Source organism: Lotus japonicus, chromosome 1, assembly GCF_012489685.1.
Source record: "Lotus japonicus ecotype B-129 chromosome 1, LjGifu_v1.2".
NCBI classification, from domain to species: Eukaryota; Viridiplantae; Streptophyta; class Magnoliopsida; order Fabales; family Fabaceae; genus Lotus; species Lotus japonicus.
This window is the reverse complement of record NC_080041.1, coordinates 44,365,017-44,386,475: the sequence shown is the minus strand read 5'-3', so window position 1 is coordinate 44,386,475 and position 21,459 is coordinate 44,365,017. Positions and strand designations below refer to the sequence as shown.

Sequence of the window (21,459 nt, the reverse complement as noted above, 5' to 3'; positions counted from 1 at the left end):
TGGCATAGAGTTGGTTTGTTTATTTGAGTTGTAATCTCTTCATCTTTATCATGAGGTTTATTGTTTTAATCACTGTGGCAGTGATTCTGTGTGAGAAAGTGAGAGGGGGTTCTCATACTTAGGGGGAGACCTAAGTAATAAACCACGGGTAGAATAGGTAGAAAGGCAGTGAACTGGGGCAGTTCAATTAAGATATGTTTGTACTTGATTCTCTATAATAGTGGATTATCTTTCTCGGGCTGAAACCCTCCAGATGTAGGTGATGTTGAACCGAACTGGGTTACCAATTCTCTGTGTTCTTCATTATTTGCTATTAGTTTAATACTGTGTTGCATTTGTGATGTTATCTGCTGTACGTTGTGCAAGATGTAACACCCTCTAAACCTCACGTAAATATTATAGCTTAAATCAGAGTAAAATGCATAACACAGAGGGTGTCACACTTATTCTCCAACACCATAAATAAAATCACCTGTCATGCTCATAATCAATATATAAATTTCCAACTTTAATGTTATAACATCATATGCATAGCACAGCGGATTTATTCAGATTCAAAATTAAACATAATCCAAAAATAAATAAAGAGAGTTCATAAAATAACTCTTAACATGAAGGTACAAAACTAAGCGTTTCCCCGTGTTACAAAACAGAGCATGACTCCCCTAACTAAAACATATCTAAAAGACTAACTCCTCCGACTAACTCTTGCGAGGAGCTCCATTACCATCGGCACCTGAGCGATGTCGCATAGAATATCATTCAAACAGAAGGGTGATAACTCATATCATATAGATAAGCATAATAATAAATAATGCAAAAGCTTATCTATGTTCCACATAAATTCTTCACACTTCACTAACAAATAATAAATTATGTAATTTAATATAATCAATCAATCTCACAGTTATGACAATACTCCATAATTCATAGCATCAAGTAAGCAAATATTATTGTCTCCAATTACTACAACATCAAATCTCAAGAAAATATCACAATTATCATTAATTAGCATCAACAACTCCCTAACACATATGACTCAAGTGAGACTCGTGCAAATGCCTTTGGTACCAAAGTTGTTATCCTTAATGGAATCACCGCGTCCACTCCATACAGATAACCACCAATAAAGCCCTCGCTCTAGGCTTCCAAGTCACTCCAGTTTTGGGACAAGTCACTAGTCTCCACGAGAAATTGCAAACATTGCCTCTTGACAACTATGCAGTGTATTGTGCGAAACTCAACTAACATATGCATATTCAGACCATCTCCAAGTCTTAAACATTTGAGCATATTCATCACCAGCTCAACAATTCAAATCATCTCCAATTTCACAAAACACACACTTACATGTTATCAATCACACAACTTGCAATCACAGTAACTTAACAACTTAACACATAACATCAATTCATAAATAACATCATATAATAAACTATTAAACATATGTTAATTAAATATAATTCATATATAACAGGTTCTGCAACTATTATACAAAAACTGGATTCTTGCTAATTTTCCCCAAAAACTCGTCATCTCCCTGCACCATCCCCTCATGCGCGCACTACCATGCGCACCACTACCTACATGGGCCACCTCCCTCGCGCGCAACCCTCGCCATGGCCACGCGCCACCGCGCCTTGTGCATCACCACGCGTGCGCACCAAATCTTTTTTCGAAAACAACAATTGCACCTAAAATGACTCATTTTATTCAAAACAGTTATAAACTGTAGAGCAACCTAGGCGAATTTTTAAATACCTCAAATACACTCATAAAAATCCAATATTTCTATCATGGTTCCCTATACACATTTTGTAAATCCTTGTAAATTTTCAAGTCGAAATTCGAAGTACAAAAATCAGGACAAATCGTACACCAACAACAGTTCGTGAGAAACGAGACAGCTTAACCTATCCTCACTAAAATACATATAACTGGAGTTACAGACGTCGGAACGACGTGAAACCAGCGGAAAAAGTTTCATAACAGAAAGGACTACAACTTTTTTGAAGACTACTTCTTCAAATTCGGTCATTAACACAGCTTGAAAAAGGGTTCAAGAGCTCGTAAATTCCGCGCGCGCAACCCGCTCATCATGCGCGCCTATCTTCTACCCCCAAAATTCATCTTAAAATCAAACCCTAACTATTTCAATTTGGGAATTTATGCATCCTAGGGTTCCTAAATCATGCTTCTATCATCATCCACTATCATACCAATCCATAGAACATGAATTCAAACCCTTACCTCTTGAAGATCAACTTCTAGGTTTTTCTTCTCTTTTCTCCACTTTTCTCTTTCACGCTTCTTTTCTTCTGCTCTGCTAACTTCCCCAATTCTCAAATTCTGATTTCTCCCTTTCTAATTCACTCCTAACCCTTAAATAGTCTTACAATGGGCCCCACTCCAAACTACTCACTTAAAACCTAAAACCTTTAGTCATCTATATCACATAATCACCTTATCATCTAATTAAATCACATGATTCATCAAATTACCATATAACATAATAATAATTAAAATAAAATACTAAATAACCTAATAACGAAAAATGGGGTGTTACACAAGATGTCTTAGACATTTGGTACGACATATGTCCTGCGCGTGAACCAGAATTTCACATACCACGATAGAGCTTCTCACAAACCTTTGATCTTGTATCTTCTTTCTCCATAATGCATGTAGGATGCATAGGTGTCTTGGCAGGAGTGCATTCTGATATGTTGAACTTCTTCAGAAGTTCTTTGATGAATGTACGTTGCTTCTGGTTGTTGATCTTTTGGATTCCCAGAAAGTATTTGAGTTCTCCCATCATACTCATTTCAAATTCAGCCTGCATTAACTTAGAAAGGGATTAGCAGAGTCAAATATAATATCATCAACATAAATTTGCACAATCAGGATATCATTTTCGTAAGATTTGCAAAAGAGAGTTGTATCCACTTTACCCCTTACGAACTTATTTTCCAAAAGAAATGAGCTAAGTCTATCATACTAGGCTCTTGGAGCTTGCTTTAGTCCATAGAGAGATTTCTTTAACTTGAAGACATGGTCAGGATGTTTAGCATCTTCAAACCCAGGGAGTTGATGAACATACACTTCTTCAGAAATTTAGCCATTGAGAAATGCGCTTTTGACATCCATTTGGTGAAGAGCAATGTTGTGATTCACAGAAAATGAAATCGACGACCTTATAGCTTCTAACCTTGCTACAGGAGTAAAGGTTTCAGTGTAATCTATGCCTTCTTGTTGACTGTAGCCTTGTACAACAAGTCTTGCCTTGTGCAACAAGTCTTGCCTTGTTTCTGACTACTTCTCCCTTCTCATTGAGTTTGTTTCTGAACACCCACTTGGTTCCGATGATATGAATATCCTTGGGTTTCTTGACAAGACTCCAAATGTCATTCTTGGTGAATTGATTCAGTTCTTCTTCCATGGTCAGAATCCAATCTTTGTCTTGAAGAGCTTGATCAATGGACGTTTGTTCAATCAGAGAGATCAAACCCTTTAAGCTTAGAAGAGTCTCTTCAAAAGGTTTGAAAGCAGATCTGGTTCTGACAGGTTCATCTTTGTTTCCTATAATCAATTCTTCAGGATGAGAAGCTATCACTCTACTCTTCTTCTGACGAGGTGGATCAGAAGTTGTAGCATCATCTTCTGATGTAGTTGCTTCTGGTTCAGCAACTTCTAAATCTTGGTCTTTATCTGAAATGATTATGCTCATATCTGCAAACTTTTCAGCTAGCTTTGACTTGTCAGAGTCAAGTTTGTCATCAAATCTAACATGAATAGATTCATCAATAGTTCTAGATTCAATATTATAAATTCTATAACCCTTAGACCGTTCAGAATATCCTAGCAGATAGCACTTTAAAGACTTAGAATTAAATTTATGCAACCTATCCTTAGTATTCAACATATAGCAAGTGCAACCAAAAGGATGAAAATAAGAAATGTTGGGCTTTGTATTCTTCCACAATTCATAAGGAGTCTTATTCATAATTGGTCTTATGGAGATTCTGTTCTGAATATAACACGATGTGTTTACTGCCTCGGCCCATAAGTGCTTTGCCATGTCAGTTTCTTGGGTCATGGTTCTAGCCATCTCTTGAAGGGTCCTGTTCTACCTTTCCACAACTCCATTCTGCTGAGGAGTTCTAGGACAAGAGAAATCATGTTATATCCCATAGGTATCAAAGAGGTTCTCAAAATACCCATCTCAAATTCTCCACCATGATCACTTCTGACACGGACAATCCTGCAACTTTTCTCGTTTAGCACTTGGGCAACAAAGGTAGACAACACATAATGTGACTCATCCTTGCGTCTTAAGAATTTTACCCATGTCCAGCGGCTATAGTCGTCAACAGTGACCATCCCATATTTCTTGCCACCTATACACTCAGTTTTCACCGGTCCAAATAGGTCAATATGCAGAAGTTCCTACGGCCTTGAGGTGGAAATAACATTCTTTGCCTTGAATGAGACTTTTGTAAATTTTCCTTTCTGACATGCTTCACAAAGAGCATTTGAAGAATACTTCAGAGTGGGTAAGCCGCTGACAAGGTCAAGCTTACTTAGCTGAGAAATCTTTCTCATGCTAGCATGCCCTAACCGTCTATGCCATACCCATTGCTCCTCATTAACAGAAAGAAGGGACTTTACTTTCTGAGTTTCCAACTCAGATAATCTGATCTTATAGATGTTGTTCCGCCTCTTGCTGTTAAACAGAATAGAGCCATCAATCTGACTTACAGCCCTGCAAGACTTTTGATTGAAAATAATGTCATAACCCTTGTCGGCTAATTCACTTATTTACAATAAATTATGCATTAAACCGTCAACTAATAGAACATTATCAATGCATGGACTCTTACAACCACCTATGGTTCCAGAACCAACAATCTTACCATTTTCGTTGCCACCAAAACCAACTTCACCTTCAGGTCTAAGTTTTAGGTCTTGGAACATACGCTCTTCTTCTGTCATGTGTCGCGAGCATCCACTGTCCAGATACCATGATTGGTGTTTCAGTGGAGCTATCAAGGATATCTGCAACATATACAAACTTTTTCTTAGGTACCCACTTTCTGGGTCCTTTCTTGTTAGTTACCCCAGAAGTTCTGATAACTTTAGGTCTTTCAACAGGATAATACAAAGGAATCTGAGCATGATATCTTAACATAGAGAATGTTTCTTTCTTAATTGATAAGGCAACTTCAGAAGGTAAAGGTTCATGTATAATGGTGCCAGAAGGAACAAAATGTTCATAAAGAGATTTAGGTTTAGGCATAGGAGACTCATTTCTACTGGGTCTAGAATAGCCAATACCATTCATTCCATTTCGGCTAACGCAATAGATTATTGAAGCCATTAAGCTTCTATCTAATCTTTTAGCTAGGAACCTCTGAAAATATTTTTCATATTTGGTTTCATTCTTATCATCAGAAATTAGACGCAGTAACTTCTTCTAGCTTAGCAATTTGATTTTTAAGAACAGAGTTAGAGTTAACCAAAGAGAAGTTGTTTTCATTTAATTCTGAAATGGTTTTCTCATTCATAGCAGAGACTTTAGAAGCAGCAAGAAAATCATTTTTCAACTTTTTATGCTTAGTCAAAAGAGAATCATGTTTACTCATAATTTCAGCTAAAGCAGATTTAAGTTCAGACAGTGAAAAGGATGCGAATACCTCATTTTCATCTTCAGAGTCTAACTCAACTTCTGATGTTGGATCAACCTCTGACTCAGCTTTTGACTCTTCTTCCTTGTCTTTGAAAATGACCATGAGTCCTTCAACAACTTCACCATCAGAGTCCACTTCTTATGAGTCTGATTCATCAAAAGTTACCATGAGACCTTTCTTAGCCTTGAAGTGCTTCTTCGGCTTCTTGTCTTTCTTCATCTTAGGACAATCACTCTTGTAATGTCCTGGCTACTTGCATTCAAAGCATGTAACCTCTTTAGATGATGACTTGCGTTGACCAGATGAAGACTCTTGTTTTCTTTTGGCTTTTATGATCCTTTGTACTTGCTTTACCTGTGCTTCCAAAGGTGATTGATCGTTTTTGAAATCAATGGGAGCTCATCTTCATCAGAATCTTCAAAAGATTCTCATGAAACTTGTTCAGCTTGAAGCGCCTTGGCCTTCCTAGATTTTGACTTCAGAGCTATGGATTATTGCTTCTTCTGAATCACATTGTCAACACGATCTATCTCATGACTCTTCAGAATGCTGATAAGTTCTTCCAAACTTAACTTGTTGATATCCCTAGACAACTTCAAAGAAGTCACCAAGGGCATCCACTTCTAAGGAAGGCCTCTGAGGATCCTTTTTGCATGATCAGCAGTGGTGTAGCCTTTGTTGAGCACTCTGATTCCAAAACTGATCATCTGGAATCTGGAAAACATATCACTTACCGATTCATCAGGTTCCATCATGAAGGCTTCGTACTTTTGGATTAAGGACAACATCTTTGTCTCCTTGACTTCCTCATTTCCTTCATGAGACATCTTCAAAGAATCAAAGATGGCATTTGCAGAATCACGATTAGTGATCTTCTCATATTCTTCATATGAGATAGCATTCAGCAGGATGGTGCTTGCTCTGTGATGATCTTTGTACATCTTCTTTTGAAGATCATTCATCTTGTCTCTTGGAATCTATACTCCAGCTTCATCAACTGGACGAGTATAGCCATCAACAACATGATCCCAGAGATCAGCATCAAAGCCAAGAAATAAACTTTCGATTCTATCTTTCCAATAATCAAACTTTTCTCCATCGAAGATAGGTGGTTTAACACTGTAGTGATCTTTCTGAGTATCGTTGGTGGTGGTCGCCATTTGAGTTTTTCACATCGGCCCGAATCTCTGAACACTGTTAAGTGTGGTAATCAGAACTTACGCTCTGATACCAAATGAAGGTATGAAAAACACTAGAAATGGGGGGTTCGAATAAAGTTTTGAAGTTTCAAAGTTTTCCCTCTCAGATTTTGATAAATCTTTTCGGTATAAAGAACACAAGGTGCAAAGGATAAGGATAGAGAAAAGCACACAAGGATTTTATCCTGGTTCACTTGATAAATCACTCAAGCTAATCCAGTTCACCCGTTAAGGTGATTTCTTCCTTCTTAGAATGAAGGCAATCCAATATTAAAAGATTGTTACAACTGCACTAGCACACCTTGCTCAGTGACTAACAAATATAAGAACTAGAACCACTAAGACAACCTTGTCTTAGTCTTCTCAAGAATCCTGAACTCACTGGCCTCTCAATGAAATACAAACAAAGTTTGTAAAAGGTTTGGTTTACAAAGAGATGCTTCTAAACAAGCAAGGGTAAACACAATAAGAACAATGAAGAAATATTGCTAAGGTATTCGCTTGTAGGTTTTCACTTGTATTACACAATCGTTTCTTAGCCAATTTCTTCTATCTTCAGCCTTTAAATACTCCGAGGTTTAGGGTTTGTATCCGTTGAAAGAATCCATACGTTGGAGGGCAATTCTAGAATTTCCAGAACCTGCTGTGGCTTATCATCGTAGGTAAGACAGTCAGAATAGTACATTTGCTTTTGTACTATTGACAATGACATTGCCTTAGCCTAGTTGACTCCTGATCTTTGGCGACGCTTCATGTTGGAACTTGTGAAGCAATGTGATCAGAGTCAGAAGGAAGCTTGGATCCTCTGACCTTCATAACTTATGCTTCTGGACCGTTCACTCAGAACTCTGGTCTTCAGAATTGGAAGTACTTTGGTCCTGAGAGCCAGCTTACTCTTGGACTTCAAAGTCTTCAAGTCTTCATCTTCTGGACCGTTCGCTCAGAACTTCTGGTCTTCATAACTTCAGCAGTTGAACTAATCAGAGTCCACCTCAGAGCTTTAATCTTCATAACATATGAAGCATTTTCTACCATTCAGAAGAACGTAGTGATTGCAGAAGCGTTTCATTGGTTACTCTTTGGTCTTCAACTTCTGATACATATCTTTGAATCAGAATCAGAACCGGTTTGTCACAAACTCAAAAGACAAACGTTAGAGTACCCTAATTGTTCATACACAATAATAAACTTGTTATCATCAAAACATAAAGTTATACCACATGACCAAATCTTGGTCTTACATATCTAAAAGGGTTTGGGATTGTTTCTCAACTCACTCCCCCTGGTACACCACAATGGAATGGTGTATCTAAAAGGAGAAATCGAACCTTATTGGATATGGCTCGTTCAATGATGAGTCAATCAGATCTCCCTAACTCCTTCTGGGGACATGCTTTGCTAACGGCAGCTTTCACACTAAACCGTGTTCCATCTAAGGCTGTCATAAAGACGCCATATGAAATATGGACTGGAAAACGACCCAGTATGTATTTTATCTAAATTTGAGGTTGTGAAGCATATGTGAAACGACTAATTTCATATAAGCTTGGACCCAAATATGATAAATGTATTTTTGTGGGATACCCAAAAGAAACTAAGGGTTATTACTCTACAATCCTACCGAAGACAAAGTGTTTGTCGCTAGAACTACTGTATTCCTTGAAAAAAAGTTTATTTCCAAAGGAATAAGTGGGAGGAAAGTAGAACTTGAAGCAATTCAAGAACCAAAAAATGGCAATGAGCCTATAATGGAACAAGAGCAAGAGTCACAATCAGTTCTGTAACACCCCGACTTTTAGGGGTCACAATAGTAACCTGTTCTAAACTAAATGCGGAATATGGAAGTAAATTTTTCTTTTCCTTTTCAAAGATAAAACTTTTCACAACATGCAATGCATAAATTAACATTATATTTACAACCCCAAGTACCTGAAATTTAAGCCCGAAGGCAAGTCTACAAGTTTTCAGAAAGTATTATTAGTTCCAAATGAAACACAAGCCAAGGAAAGAAACAGTCAGCCCAAAATGGCCTCCTCTAGACTCCTACGTCCGACTGCTCGATGTGATTCCCAACCACGGAGAACCACACCAAAAAGCAATGTGTCGGAGACCTACCCTGCCCCAAAATGCAACAATAACCAGTCAAACATCATTTGCCTAATAACAGTAGACTCTAACCACTCATACCCTAACCCAACTCTTCGTTCCTCATCCACATCACGCATGGTGTCCGGGTCCTTGTCGAATGACTCAGTAGTCGCCATCCTGCTCCGGATCTGCCAGAACGGCGAACCATCACGAACCAGTTGTCAACCATCTAGCAGTTTGTCGACCGCCCAAACACAAACAGACAAACAAGGCAGGTGCGAGAGTCAACTCACGGTATACAGTAATATACAACAGACAAGGCATGTGAATGATACGGGGAGTATATATATAGGTTTGTAGGCTTATCATAAGCATATCACTATCATGTCATCATGTTGCAGCTAAAAAGTACAACAACATGACATCATCAAATATTGTTAGATGCATGGCGTGCCAATACAATGTCTCAAAATATGATCCGGATAAAATGTCACCCTCACGATAAGCATCTCGCTTCGCTGAAGCAGCACGCTCCACTAAAGCATCTCGCTCCTCTGAAGCATCTCGCTTCTTTGAAGTCCGATCTGATATCGTCCTTCGAAAAGCCTCACGCTCCCACAAAATGTATGCATGAATGCAGTATGGTTAGCCAAACAACGAGTTGTCCTCACCAGGATACGCGTGTCTAGCTAGAGTACATTGTCTACAACATCCTAAGGTAAACGTCGATCCCTCGACCCAAAGACCTCAACAAGAGAGATGTGCTAGTCGCACTTAGTGACTTTTCTTGTCACCCTGGCTCACCTTCTCGATGGCCAAACAAAATGCTCAACGAGAAAAAGAATGATGCAAGCACTCAGTGACCTCTCAAGTTACACTAGCTCACCCTCACGATGGCCGAACAAACTGCTCAAAGAGCGAAGAGAATACTACTCGAACTTAGTGGCCTCTCATCACAACGGCTCATCTCTTGATGACCGAACCAACACTTAACAATCAGGAGTGTCATCAGCACTCAATGACTTCTCGTCACAACGGCTCATCTTCTTGATGACCGAAACATAGGCCTCCAACCTTCTCCAAAACTGGACCGTCGACATTTCCCGTTTTCAAACTCTTTTCCACAACCTAGGTTTCCTTGTGAATGATTCTATTAACAAGTAAAAGGGTTCTATCATAAGTTAATGCATTATTTTATTTGTTTACAAAAATCAAGTCCTCTTTGTTCTCTTATTTCCAAAACCTATTAGGTTAAAGATTCCCAATAACCCCCAAGTGACATCCCCGGGAAAGCCTTTATCCTCAACACGGCAATGGCTCAGACCTGTTGTCAGAGCCTACCCCATAACTCTCTAAGAAATTTGTCATCACCACGACATGACTCAGTGTTTCTCACACTCCGTAATTGTGTAAAAAGACATTAGTTCTAATCAGTAAATTCCAACAGAAACATATGTACAAATATCAAGTATTTATCACAACAATAACATGTAAATCCAGTTTGACAAAAACCACAACAATTGGCCGAAGCCTCAACAAATAGCAATGGCATAAGCCCTAGAAAACATTGGCATAAGCCTCAGAGAAGAAACATAATAAGCAAACATGAGTCGAATTATCGACACCTAAATCATTATCTAGCAAGTAAGTTGCCCTCACCTGTACTTCGTCCAATTTCGTAGCGTGAAGCTTGCTCTCTCTCCAACTCGATCACTCCCGTGCTTTACTTCCACTCGCAGCTACTCGAATTAAGCACAAGTGCGCCTTGGATGAAGATAAATGTAATCTAAGTTTTCATTTGCCAAATATTTGCTAACGTGGAGAAACACTCAGCTTGGACATGGAAAAATAATGGAACATTGCCTTCACCCTCTAATCTTATGCCTCTTATTCCAACACTCCTTCTTTGTTTCTTTGCTCTTGGTTTTTATTTTCCTTCCAACTGATCACAGGGTTCCTTTATATATTACTCAAAGGCGGTGGAAAATTACACTGGATTAGCTTAGTTATAGTGATGATAGACCTGTCGAATAAGCTTTTACAGACACGTTCTTACCTTTTGTCAAGTGTTCTGTACTAGGGAAAGCTTACGTAAGATAATGGCAGAAAGTAAACCCTAGCAGAGCACTCAAAATAGCAAGAATATCATAAAAGGAATATTCTCATTAATGCTGAAAAAAGTTAAGTTGTACAAGCTGATGACCTTCCCTTTTATAGAGGGTGAAGTCATGACATGGACTTTTCCTAAATTTGGGCCTGACAATCAGGGCCCAAATCCCTGTACATATAAGACAAATCCAAAGGAATCTTCCAGCTGGCTTGTGGGTCCATCATCTAAGGAAGGGCAAAGAAGCTCGTTGTGTCGTACTTCCCGCCATGGCTGTCTTCAATCGTTTATTGTTCATTTTGGGCGGGCATAATCTTCTTTATGTCCCGCCCAGTCCACATGCCCCCAAGACATGAGACTCGAGTAACGAGTCGAAATGTCTTTATCATGTTATTTAGTAGTCCGCCTCTACTGTTTATTCGTTCATCGCCATTTCAGTGTTCATTGATACGACGCCACCTTCATGCTTCGCCACCTTTGTTGCCGTTTTGTAGATAGGTCGCCATTTGTCATAACCGTCAATCACGTCTTTTCAACTGACGCACGTAATCCTTGTTTTCCGGGATTTCGTCATCATTTGCCATGAATGCGGTTGTGCGTCTCGAGGAGTTACACCTTTTCAGTTCATGCCTTTTCAAATTTCAAATCCCACGTCCTTTCAAGATCTTCCCCCACTCATTCTCTTTCCTCCTTTTCCCTCTATAAAAACCCCTTTTCACTTTTCATTTTTCACTTTCTTGAAGCTTTTGTTCTGAAAACTTTTCACCGCAGCTCTCACTTTCTCTTCTTTGAACTCCGGTGAACCTTCCTTACTCCGGTCGTCGTCATTGCGCGGTGCTCCCCCATTGCCGACGTTCTCCTTTCTCAAATCCACAGTTCTTCCCCTGGTTAGTTCTTCCTCTTTCTTGAGACTCTTCGTTTACTTCTTTTTTCTTTGACTCTGTTCATCTTCTTTCTTCTTTTTACTCTGTTCATCTTCTTTTTTCTTTTTATGAAACTGCCTCGCATGTCGTTTCCAAACGCCAGCTTTTCTTCCCTAGAACTTTCTTCGCCCTCTACGGAGGAGGAAGTTGTTGCTCACACCATAATTGAAATTCACTCCTCGCCTTCTACCCACGACGATTCCGGTCCCGCCGGCTCTGTAGATTCAATTCTCCCCTCTAATGGAGAGTTGTCTTCACCTGAATGGCGCTCAAACGCGCATTTAGTTGAAGATAAGTGTCTCTTGCGTTCTATCTGGAGCAGCGTTGGGAGCATTAATTCGCTTCGAATATCTGCCCAAGGGTTCACGAAGATAAACCCCGCCACCTCCAATAATGAAGACCTTCAGTTGAATGTTCTTCCATGTGGCGAGGATGACTGTGTTCTTTTGCGCAAAGAACCAGCCGATGAATCGCCTGATTTCTTTTTTGTTTATGGTTATTTCTTCTTAGACTTGAATATCAAACTTCCCTTCTCGCCTTTTATATGTCACGTTCTTTCTTTTCTGAATGTGGCGCCTTGTCAACTCCAACCCAACGCCTGGGGTTTTATCCGCTGTTTTGAAATTCTTTGTGAACACTTGAGTTTCACTCCGACCTATCCTTTGTTCTTCCTTTTCTATAAGTCAGTCACCACTAAACCTACTTCTGTGAAATGGGTTCCCCTTTTAGCCCGTAAGAACATGAGTCGGTTCACCGCCCTTAAAAGCCATTACAAAGTATGGCAGAAAAAATATTTCAAAGTTATGGAGTCGCCTGAAATAAAGAACTTGTTCCGAGATTCCGACAAAAACCCTCTCTTCCCTTTTTACTGGACAAAAAACCCTCGCCGAAAAATATCCGTTTCATACGACGCCTTGGATGAATCTGAGCAAGGCATTGCCGATTACCTTCGCACATTACCAGTAATCTCTGGTCATGACTTGATTGAGGCGTCGAAATCCGACACTTTAAATCAATTTTTTAGTAAGTTTATAATCTTTGCATATAACTTGTTTTTCTTTTTGTTCATGTATCTCGTCTAATTGGTGCTTTCCATGCAGCTACGATGGGAAAAAGCAAGGTTGACGCGAGCCCAATCAAGATGAAGGAATACCTCGCCCAGTCTGCTGCGGCGGCGAAGAAGAGGGCCGCCGAAACTGAGCAAAAGAAGAAGAATGACGGTGCTTCGGGTTCTGACAATGTCAGGGACCCAAAGCGCCAAAGGACTTCAGGCGCTGCTGGCGGCAAACCTCTTCATCAATCCACACTCGATCCAGCCGGTTTAGCTTCCAAAAGTCATCCGGCGGAGAAAAAGAAGGGAAATGACAACATCCCGCCGCCCCACCAAGACTCAAGCATTATCAACCGCCCGCAAACTCCGTACAACCAAGCTGGCCCTAGCTCAGCCATTGGTGGCGAGGCTTCGCCCCCTTTGCTGAGCTTATCTGATCCTCACTTCAACGGGTTGGACTTTATGACCCGTACTTTTGACAACCGGATCCATAAGGATGTTTCCGGTCAGGGCCCCCCCAACATTGCTTCTGTGGCGATCCATCACGCCCTTTCTGCCGCCAGCACTGTGGCGGGGATGGCTCAGTGTGTGAAGGAGTTGATTTCAGCCAAGAACCGCTCTGAGAAGAAGGCAGCCGATTACAAGACTGCATATGAGCGAGCTAAGCCTGACGCTGAGGCTGCCAATAAAAAGCTGAAATCTGCTGAGGAGAAGTGCGCTAAGTTAACTGATGACTTGGCGGCTTCGGACCTGCTTCTTCAAAAGACCAAGTCTCTGAAAGAGGCCATCAACAACAAACATACTGCTGTTCAGGCCAAGTGTCAAAAGCTGGAAAAGAAGTATGATCGTCTGTGTAACACCCCGATTTCGGTGGTGTCACTTTAGTAACTAAAAGAAATACTTAATGCGGAAAAACGTGAATATATTTTTTTTTCTCGATAATACAAAATTAAAACTGAAAGAAATAGAACTTGACAACAGAAGATAACAGAACTAATATACAATAATAATTACAGCCCCCGCTGTAAGTAGTAAACCACGTCACGAGTAACCCTCCAGTGACGGACAGCAAAAGAGAGTAACGCCCGAAGGCAAAAGGTACATTTCAAAAGAAAAGGTTAAGTGTCTACAACACAAACCCTCAAAATGAGAATAAGTCAGCCCAGATGGCCTAAAACAAGACCTCCTAGCCCAACCAACTCTCTGTGATTTCCGTAAAGAGAACCACAAGAAAAGCTAAAGGTCGGGGACCTACCCTGCCCAAAACGAAAGACTGAACATCAGATCCAAGACGCTTCTCCTACACTAATCCCAACTATGCATCCCCAAGATCGTCGTCTGAATCTGAATCCAAGACGACTATGTCGATGACTGCATCGGTCTCCATAGCTGGTTGCGCGGGTTCTGCACCCGATCCCAAGTCAACAGCAGCCGCGACAGTGGGTGAACTAGTGCCTGAAGAAGTCCCTCCCACAGGCACCTCCTCCGAGGGGTCCTCGTCGTCCGAAGGCGACGGTGGTGGTGGTACTCCCAGTCCAGTCCCGCAGTGTACACCCGGTGGCAAGTTGAAGCTGACAGTGTAGTGCCTCCAAACTCCGTGCGTCAGGCTTGGTATCCGGTCAATGCGATCCTCCATTATTCGCCCCGAATAGATAGCTCGGTGGCCGGCGGGGTCGACCACCCATGAGCCCGGGGTGTCTTGGTCCAACATCTCAAACCTGGTCCCCCCGAAGGGACGACCGTCTCGTACCAGTCCGCCATACTCGACTGACAATGGCGTAGTCCGCCCAAACACACACAGAAGACGCGAGGGTCAACTCCAAAGAATTATATAATTAATAAAGCCAGATATATAGGATAATAATTATTGAGCCTCTCAGGCTTATAAGTTTAGGGATAACATCCTAGGGTTGCATATATCACAATGAATTTGAAAGAATCATAATAACAATTAGCATGCCTCAAGTAGGATAAATAGGTACCAATCACACTCAGCAACTAAGTCAGCATGTATGTTGCATGAAATGTAATGCTGGGTAACAAAATGCATTCCGGAAGAACGATGGACACCATCGAGTCAGCCCTAACACCGTCCACATATAACAACCTCAAGTATTCATCTTCATACTAACTCATTATTTTCGTAACTAGATCGTCCTCCAATTAATCCGATACTTAGTCTCTTGATCAAAACCTGACAAACCTTGAGTTCTACGCACTTAAGACAAGAATTCATAGACTTAAAACCTAAACTTTCACCAAGTTTGGACCTCAAATGTCCTTAAATTCTTCAATACTTCTTAAATGAATATCCATTTCTTAAAACTATAACTCCTTCCCAAAGGAAATCAACTGCTTAACAAGAACTTTACTTCCCAACTCAACTAATCCTCGATCCAATCAAATTAATCTTACCAATCCATCTATCAAAGTCCATTGCCAGTTCTGATTCCGAATATCACCCCCTCAACATTAAGTTGATCAGGCCTAATACATCGAAGGTAAAGATTTAGAAAGACCCACTGGAACAGTCGATGAGTTCCTAACATCCAGTAGTCACAAAGATCTTGATATTAAATCCTCAATGATGCCGCTACGGAACTACACACTCTCGACATCATACGTATATTATCCATACGGAATCTCTCTGAGATTCATCCTTCAGCTTCTAACTTCTTGTTAAACGCATCGGTGCAAGACTACTTTCTAGGCCTAACGTGTTATTCTAAACCTCGTGTAACTTCTATAGTTTAAACACGAGCAATGGTCAAATAAAGTATTATTAGGCGTAATAACTATAAAGTCAAAGCTCGACAGTAAGGGAAAGTTAGGTGTGTTGCACGTTCTACGAGAGTAATGAAGCGTATTATACTAGAATGAGAAAGAATAGTTAGAAGGTTACCATCGTTTGTGCGCTCTCCTCTGACAAGTCGACCAGCTCCCTCGCCGCACGAGACATAGACTCCTCCCCGTGCAGCAGGATGTCTTCCTCTTACCGTAGGCACAGATGGCTCAACCCTGGTTACATTGCAATCCTTGGCTTGATGCCCCGGGCGATTGCAGTTGAAACATAGAGGTCTCCCGTCTGAACACTTGTTAGAGTGGTGCCCCACCTTCTTGCACCTGTAACACGTTACTTGCTTCCTCGCCCCTTTAGATTTGGCAGGAAGTTTACCCTTCATCTTGTTGTCAGACGGTCCCGCTTGGAACGTCCTACAGTTCACGGCCAAGTGCCCTATCTGGTTGCAATTAAAACATCGAGGCCCTTGGTCCAGACATGCATTAGCATAGTGTCCATTCTTTCCACACCTGAAACATGTCACCTCAGGATGTGCTGATTGGCTTCCTGCCCCTGGAGTGGCAGTAGTCGAAGACTTAAAAGATCTTGGGGTAAAACCCCTCTCCTTCGGATGCTGATACGGCCCCAACTGACAGTACTCCTGAGAACCTGACCTCACTGGTCCTCCAGTTCCAGCTCGGAAGATTTGTCAAAATCTTTAAGGTGGAAGTTTTATACTGAAAACGTTATTCAAACCCCCCCCCCTTTCTACCGTTTTTCATACCTTCACCTTGTTGTTTTAAATCATGTATGGGCTTCGCCCCTTTATCTTTTTTCAATATGACTTGTTTAATTTCAATCATTGTTACTTTTAAGTTGTTGTTTACTAAATTGTTCTTTTCATTTGGCTTCATATACTTTAGCCAATTTTTCAACGTGGCTTGGTTTCTAGTGGCCACTAGAATTACCAAGGCTTTTAACATTTGATGGCGATACTTTCTTATTCCGAAAGGTTTCCTCGCGGTATTGTATACCTTGATACGATTTGCACTGCATAAAACACGTAATATAAATCAAAAGATAAGCAATACTGTTGAAATGATCTTTTCATTACTTTTCATATATGGAAACAATTGTTCCTTCATTCTTACATATACCGCCTCATTAAAAACCTTTCCGAAGAAAGGGAAAAAGAGTGCGGCTTCATTCACCTTTGTTGTTTCTTTTAACTAAAATACTGTTTCAGGTGGGAGGCGTTTCATGTGCGTGGAACCTTTTGACCGTTAAGTTGTTCCAATTTATACGCTCCTCCTCCTATAATCCTGTAAGGCCCGCCCCAGTTGGGCGACAGTTTGTTGTGTTTGTCAGGTATGGTATTTTTTCGGAGCACTAAGTCTCCCACCCTCATCTTTCTTGGCACCACTTTTGTTGAAAATTTTCTAGCAACCTTCACCTTTCCCGCCTCATTTCTTATATGCGCCTCCCGTTGTTCTTCAGGCAGCCTAACTAGGCTTGCTATCAAATTTTCTCCATTGTCATTCTCATTAAACCGAGCCACCCGCCAATTTTGGTTGGCAATCTCCACAGGGAGCATGACATCCGTTCCATAAGTCAAACGATATGGGGTTTCCCTGGTGCTTGACTGCTCAGTGGTGTTATATGCCCATAGGACGCCTGGTAATTCTTCCGCCCAAAGTCCTTTCGCTTCATCCAGCTTTTTCTTTAAGCCTTCTAAAATAACCTTGTTTGCTGACTCGGCCTGTCCATTGGTTTGTGGGTGTTCTACCGAGGCAAATCGCATTTCAATTCCCATTTCCGTGCAAAATTCCCGGGTAACATTACTTGTAAATTGGGTTCCATTGTCCATCACCAATGCCATAGGGACCCCGAATCTGCACACAATCCTTCGCCATAAAAAATTTCTGACCTTGGCGGCTGTGATAGTCGCCACTGCCTCAGCTTCTATCCATTTGGTGAAGTAATCAACCGCCACGATGATATATTTCATTTGTGCCTTCGCTACAGGGAATGGTCCTAAAATATCAGTCCCCCACATGGCGAATGGCCAAGGCGCCATCATGGTTGTTAATTCTTCCGGTGGAGCCTTGTGCAAGTCAGAAAAGACTTGACATTTTTCACATTTCTTAACATACTCCAGACAGTCCTTCTTCATTGTTGGCCAATAAAATCCTGCTCTCAAAACTTTTACAGCCAAGGATCGCCCGCCGATATGACTGGAACACACACCTTCATGGACTTCCGCCATTATTCCGGGGGCGTCCTTGGTATCAACACATTTGAGCATAGGAGACATAATTCCCCGCCGATACAACTCACCATCCACCAGTGTGTAAAAACTGGCTTCCCTGCGTTTTGCTCTCGTGTTCAAATCATCATCCTTTGGAGGGTTCTCTAGGAAGATCTTGATTGACTCCATCCAAGAAGGCTCGCCCTCACCTACTGACTTTACCGCTTTCAACTTTAATTCTACCAAATCAATGCTTGGGCGAGGCAGGGTTTCCTGAATGACTGTTTGGTAATTTCCCAATCTCCCCGTGCTTGCCAATTTTGCTAACACATCAGCCCTCTCATTTTGTCCCCTCGGGACATGTTCTATTTTAATATCTTTGACCTCCATCATCAATCTGCGCACCACTTCCAAGTATTTGGAAAGTTGCGGATCCTTCACCTGATACTCGCCTGTCACCTGTTTAACCACTAACTGCGAATCTCCCTTGATAAATAACTTCTGGACCCCCAACTCAATGGCTAGTCTTAAGCCGGCGATCAGAGCCTCATATTCGGATTGATTGTTGCTCGCCTTGAACTCGAATTTTAGAGACTGTTCAATGATCATTTTATCTGGACTTTCAATGGTTATCCCAGCCCCACTTCTAGTGTTGTTGGAGGATCCATCTACAGATAGGACCCATTCTCCTTGAGTCTTCTCGCCTTCCGTGGGTGTTAATTCCGCCACGAAGTCGATTAAACTTTGGATTGTGACTTGGCCCCTTGGCTCATATTGTATATCATATTCCGATAATTCAACTGACCAGCTAACCAATCGCCCTGATAAATCAGGCTTCTGAAGTACCTGCCTTAGGGGAACATCAGTTTTAACTTTGACTTGGAAACTTTGGAAATAAGGCCTGAGGCGCCTTGCTGTTTTCAGAATTGCCAAAGCCGCCTTTTCAATTTTTTGGTACCGCAACTCTGCCCCTAGTAAAGTATGGCTCACGAAATATATAACTTTCTGCTTATTTCCTTCTTCCTGAATCAACACCGTACTCACCGCCTTGTTAGTGACTGCTAAATAGAGTATTAAGGGAACGCCGGATGTTGGCTTGGACAGTACTGGCAGCGTTGCCAATGTTTCTTTTAACTTGGTAAAAGCTTGTTCACATTCTTCTGTCCACTGAAACTTTGCATTCTTTTTTAGACAGGTGAAGAAAGGGGCCGCTTTGTCACCCGCCATTGGCAAAAAACGTGATAAGGCGGCCATTCGTCCTGTCAAACGTTGAACCTCCTTTACACTTGTTGGGCTTTTCATCTCCAAGATCGCCCTTCCCTTGTCAGGGTTCACTTCTATTCCTCTTGATGTTAACATAAACCCCAAGAACTTTCCACCCTGGATCCCAAAAGAACACTTCTCAGGATTTAACTTCATTTGATATGTTCTTAATTGAGTAAATGCTTCCATAAGATCACCGCCATGATCACCAGCCTTGGCGGACTTTACAATCATGTCATCTACATATACCTCCATATTCCTGCCTACTTGTCTTGAAAAAATTTTGTCCATGAGCCGTTGGTACGTAGCTCCTGCGTTCTTTAAACCAAAAGGCATTGTCTTGTAACAATAGTTCGCCTGATTGGTCATAAATGCTGTACTTTCCTCGTTCGAGGGATGCATCATAATTTGATTATAGCCCGAGTAAGCATCCATGAGACTTAAAAGTTCATTCCCGGAAGCTCCATCCACAAGTTTATCAACATTGGGAAGTGGATACGAATCTTTGGGGCACATTTTGTTCAAGCTTGTGTAGTCCGTGCACATTCGCCACTTCCCATTGGCTTTTTTGACCATCACAACATTGGCGAGCCATGTTGGGTACTGTACCTCACGGATGAAGCGAGCCTTGATTAGTTTCTCAGTCTCTAATTGTACGGCCTTGTTCTTTTCATCACTCATTCTTCGCCTTGGTTGGATGACTGGGGTCGCCCCTGGTCGTATGGCCAGTTTGTGAGTGATCACATTGGGGTCGATCCCTGGTACATCATTGATGGTCCACGCAAAGAGATCCAAATTATCACCTAGAAGGGTGATTAGTCTTTCCTCTTGCTCTTTTGTTAAACTGCTACCAATCTTTAGAAACTTGTCCTTGACTTGCACCTGCTTGGTTTCTTCCAGAGGTTGTGGGTGAAAATCATCAGCATCATCTCTTGGGTCTAAACTAAATCCTTCTTGTGGGAAGATTTCTGTAATTCGATGACTTTCCTTGGCGGCCTTTCGTTCATAAAGCGCCACGCTTCTTAAATAGCACTCTCTTGCTGCATTCTGGTCTACACGCAGTATCCCGACCTTCCCATTACAGGCTGGATATTTGACAGTTAGGTGAGCAGTTGAGATGACCGCGCAGACCTTGTTGAGGGTGTCTCGCCCCAAGAGTACATTGTAGTTGGCTCTGCACGCCAAGACTAAGTACTTTACTTGAAATTTCTTGACAAACTCCCCTTCTCCAAAAGCAGTTGGTATTTCCACGTATCCCCGTACATTGACACGGTCCCCTGTAAATCCTACCAAGGTTCCTTTATATGGCCTCAAATCGGATTCCTTTAACCCCAGGCGGTCAAATGCATCTCCATAAATGATATCCGCCGAAGATCCCTGGTCTAAAAACACTTTCTTCGTCACATAATTGTTAACCCTGATTGTTACCACAATTGGATCGTTGTCATGGGGGATCACATGCGCGAAATCCTGAGGGGTAAATATAATAGGGGAATGATTCACCCAACACTCGCCTTCGTTCGCCTCATGTACTAAGTGTACTGCCGCCACATAGCGTTTTCTAGCCTTACTTGAAATTGTACCCCCGCCGAATCCTCCTGCAATAGATGAGCATTCTCCAACAGGATCGCCCAACTCTTCAACTATCTCCTTCCCTTTGCCTTTGTCCCCTTGGGTTATCTTAGCGGCCTCCGGCGTTGTTGTGTCTTTAACAAAATTTGCCAAATGGCCAGCCTTAATCAAGCGATCAATTTCCCGCCTCAAGTTCCAACAATTATCTGTCGTATGCCCCAACGCTTTGTGGTATTCGCACCACCTATTGGTATCCACATTAGCTGGCGGCCGTCGTGGTGGTGGCGGATACTGCACAACGTTTGTCTGCCCAACTGCCCTTAAAATGGTACTTAAGGGTGCATTCAACTTAGTAAGTGGGACTGGCGCTGGCGAAGCACCATGCTGACCAGTTGTGGCTGCAGTGGGACCTTGGGAATTTCTGTGCCATGTATTTTGAAAGCCAGGTTTGGAGTTTTGATATGGTCCCGGTCTTGGTACACGGGGGGTTTGCGCTACCCTGGCTTCCTTCCCCGCCTTGGGTTTCTCCTGTGAAACACCGC

At 41.7% G+C, this 21,459-nt stretch overlaps 1 protein-coding gene across 1 annotated transcript; it reads right to left on the bottom strand.

The window, feature by feature from the left end:
• Positions 1-8,603: 8,603 nt before the first annotated feature.
• LOC130736441 (uncharacterized) lies at positions 8,604-17,713 on the bottom strand. Its single transcript, XM_057588277.1, has 3 exons — positions 17,282-17,713; positions 16,869-16,884; positions 8,604-8,629 (listed from the first exon to the last, which is right to left on the bottom strand). Exons 1-3 carry the CDS (start codon positions 17,711-17,713, stop codon positions 8,604-8,606), a joined length of 474 nt encoding a protein of 157 aa, XP_057444260.1.
• Positions 17,714-21,459: the final 3,746 nt, after the last annotated feature.

Excerpts from the sequence above, each read along its gene's own strand:
- LOC130736441 (XM_057588277.1), bottom strand. The coding sequence starts at position 17,713 with ATGGCATTGGTGATGGACAATGGAACCCAATTTACAAGTAATGTTACC.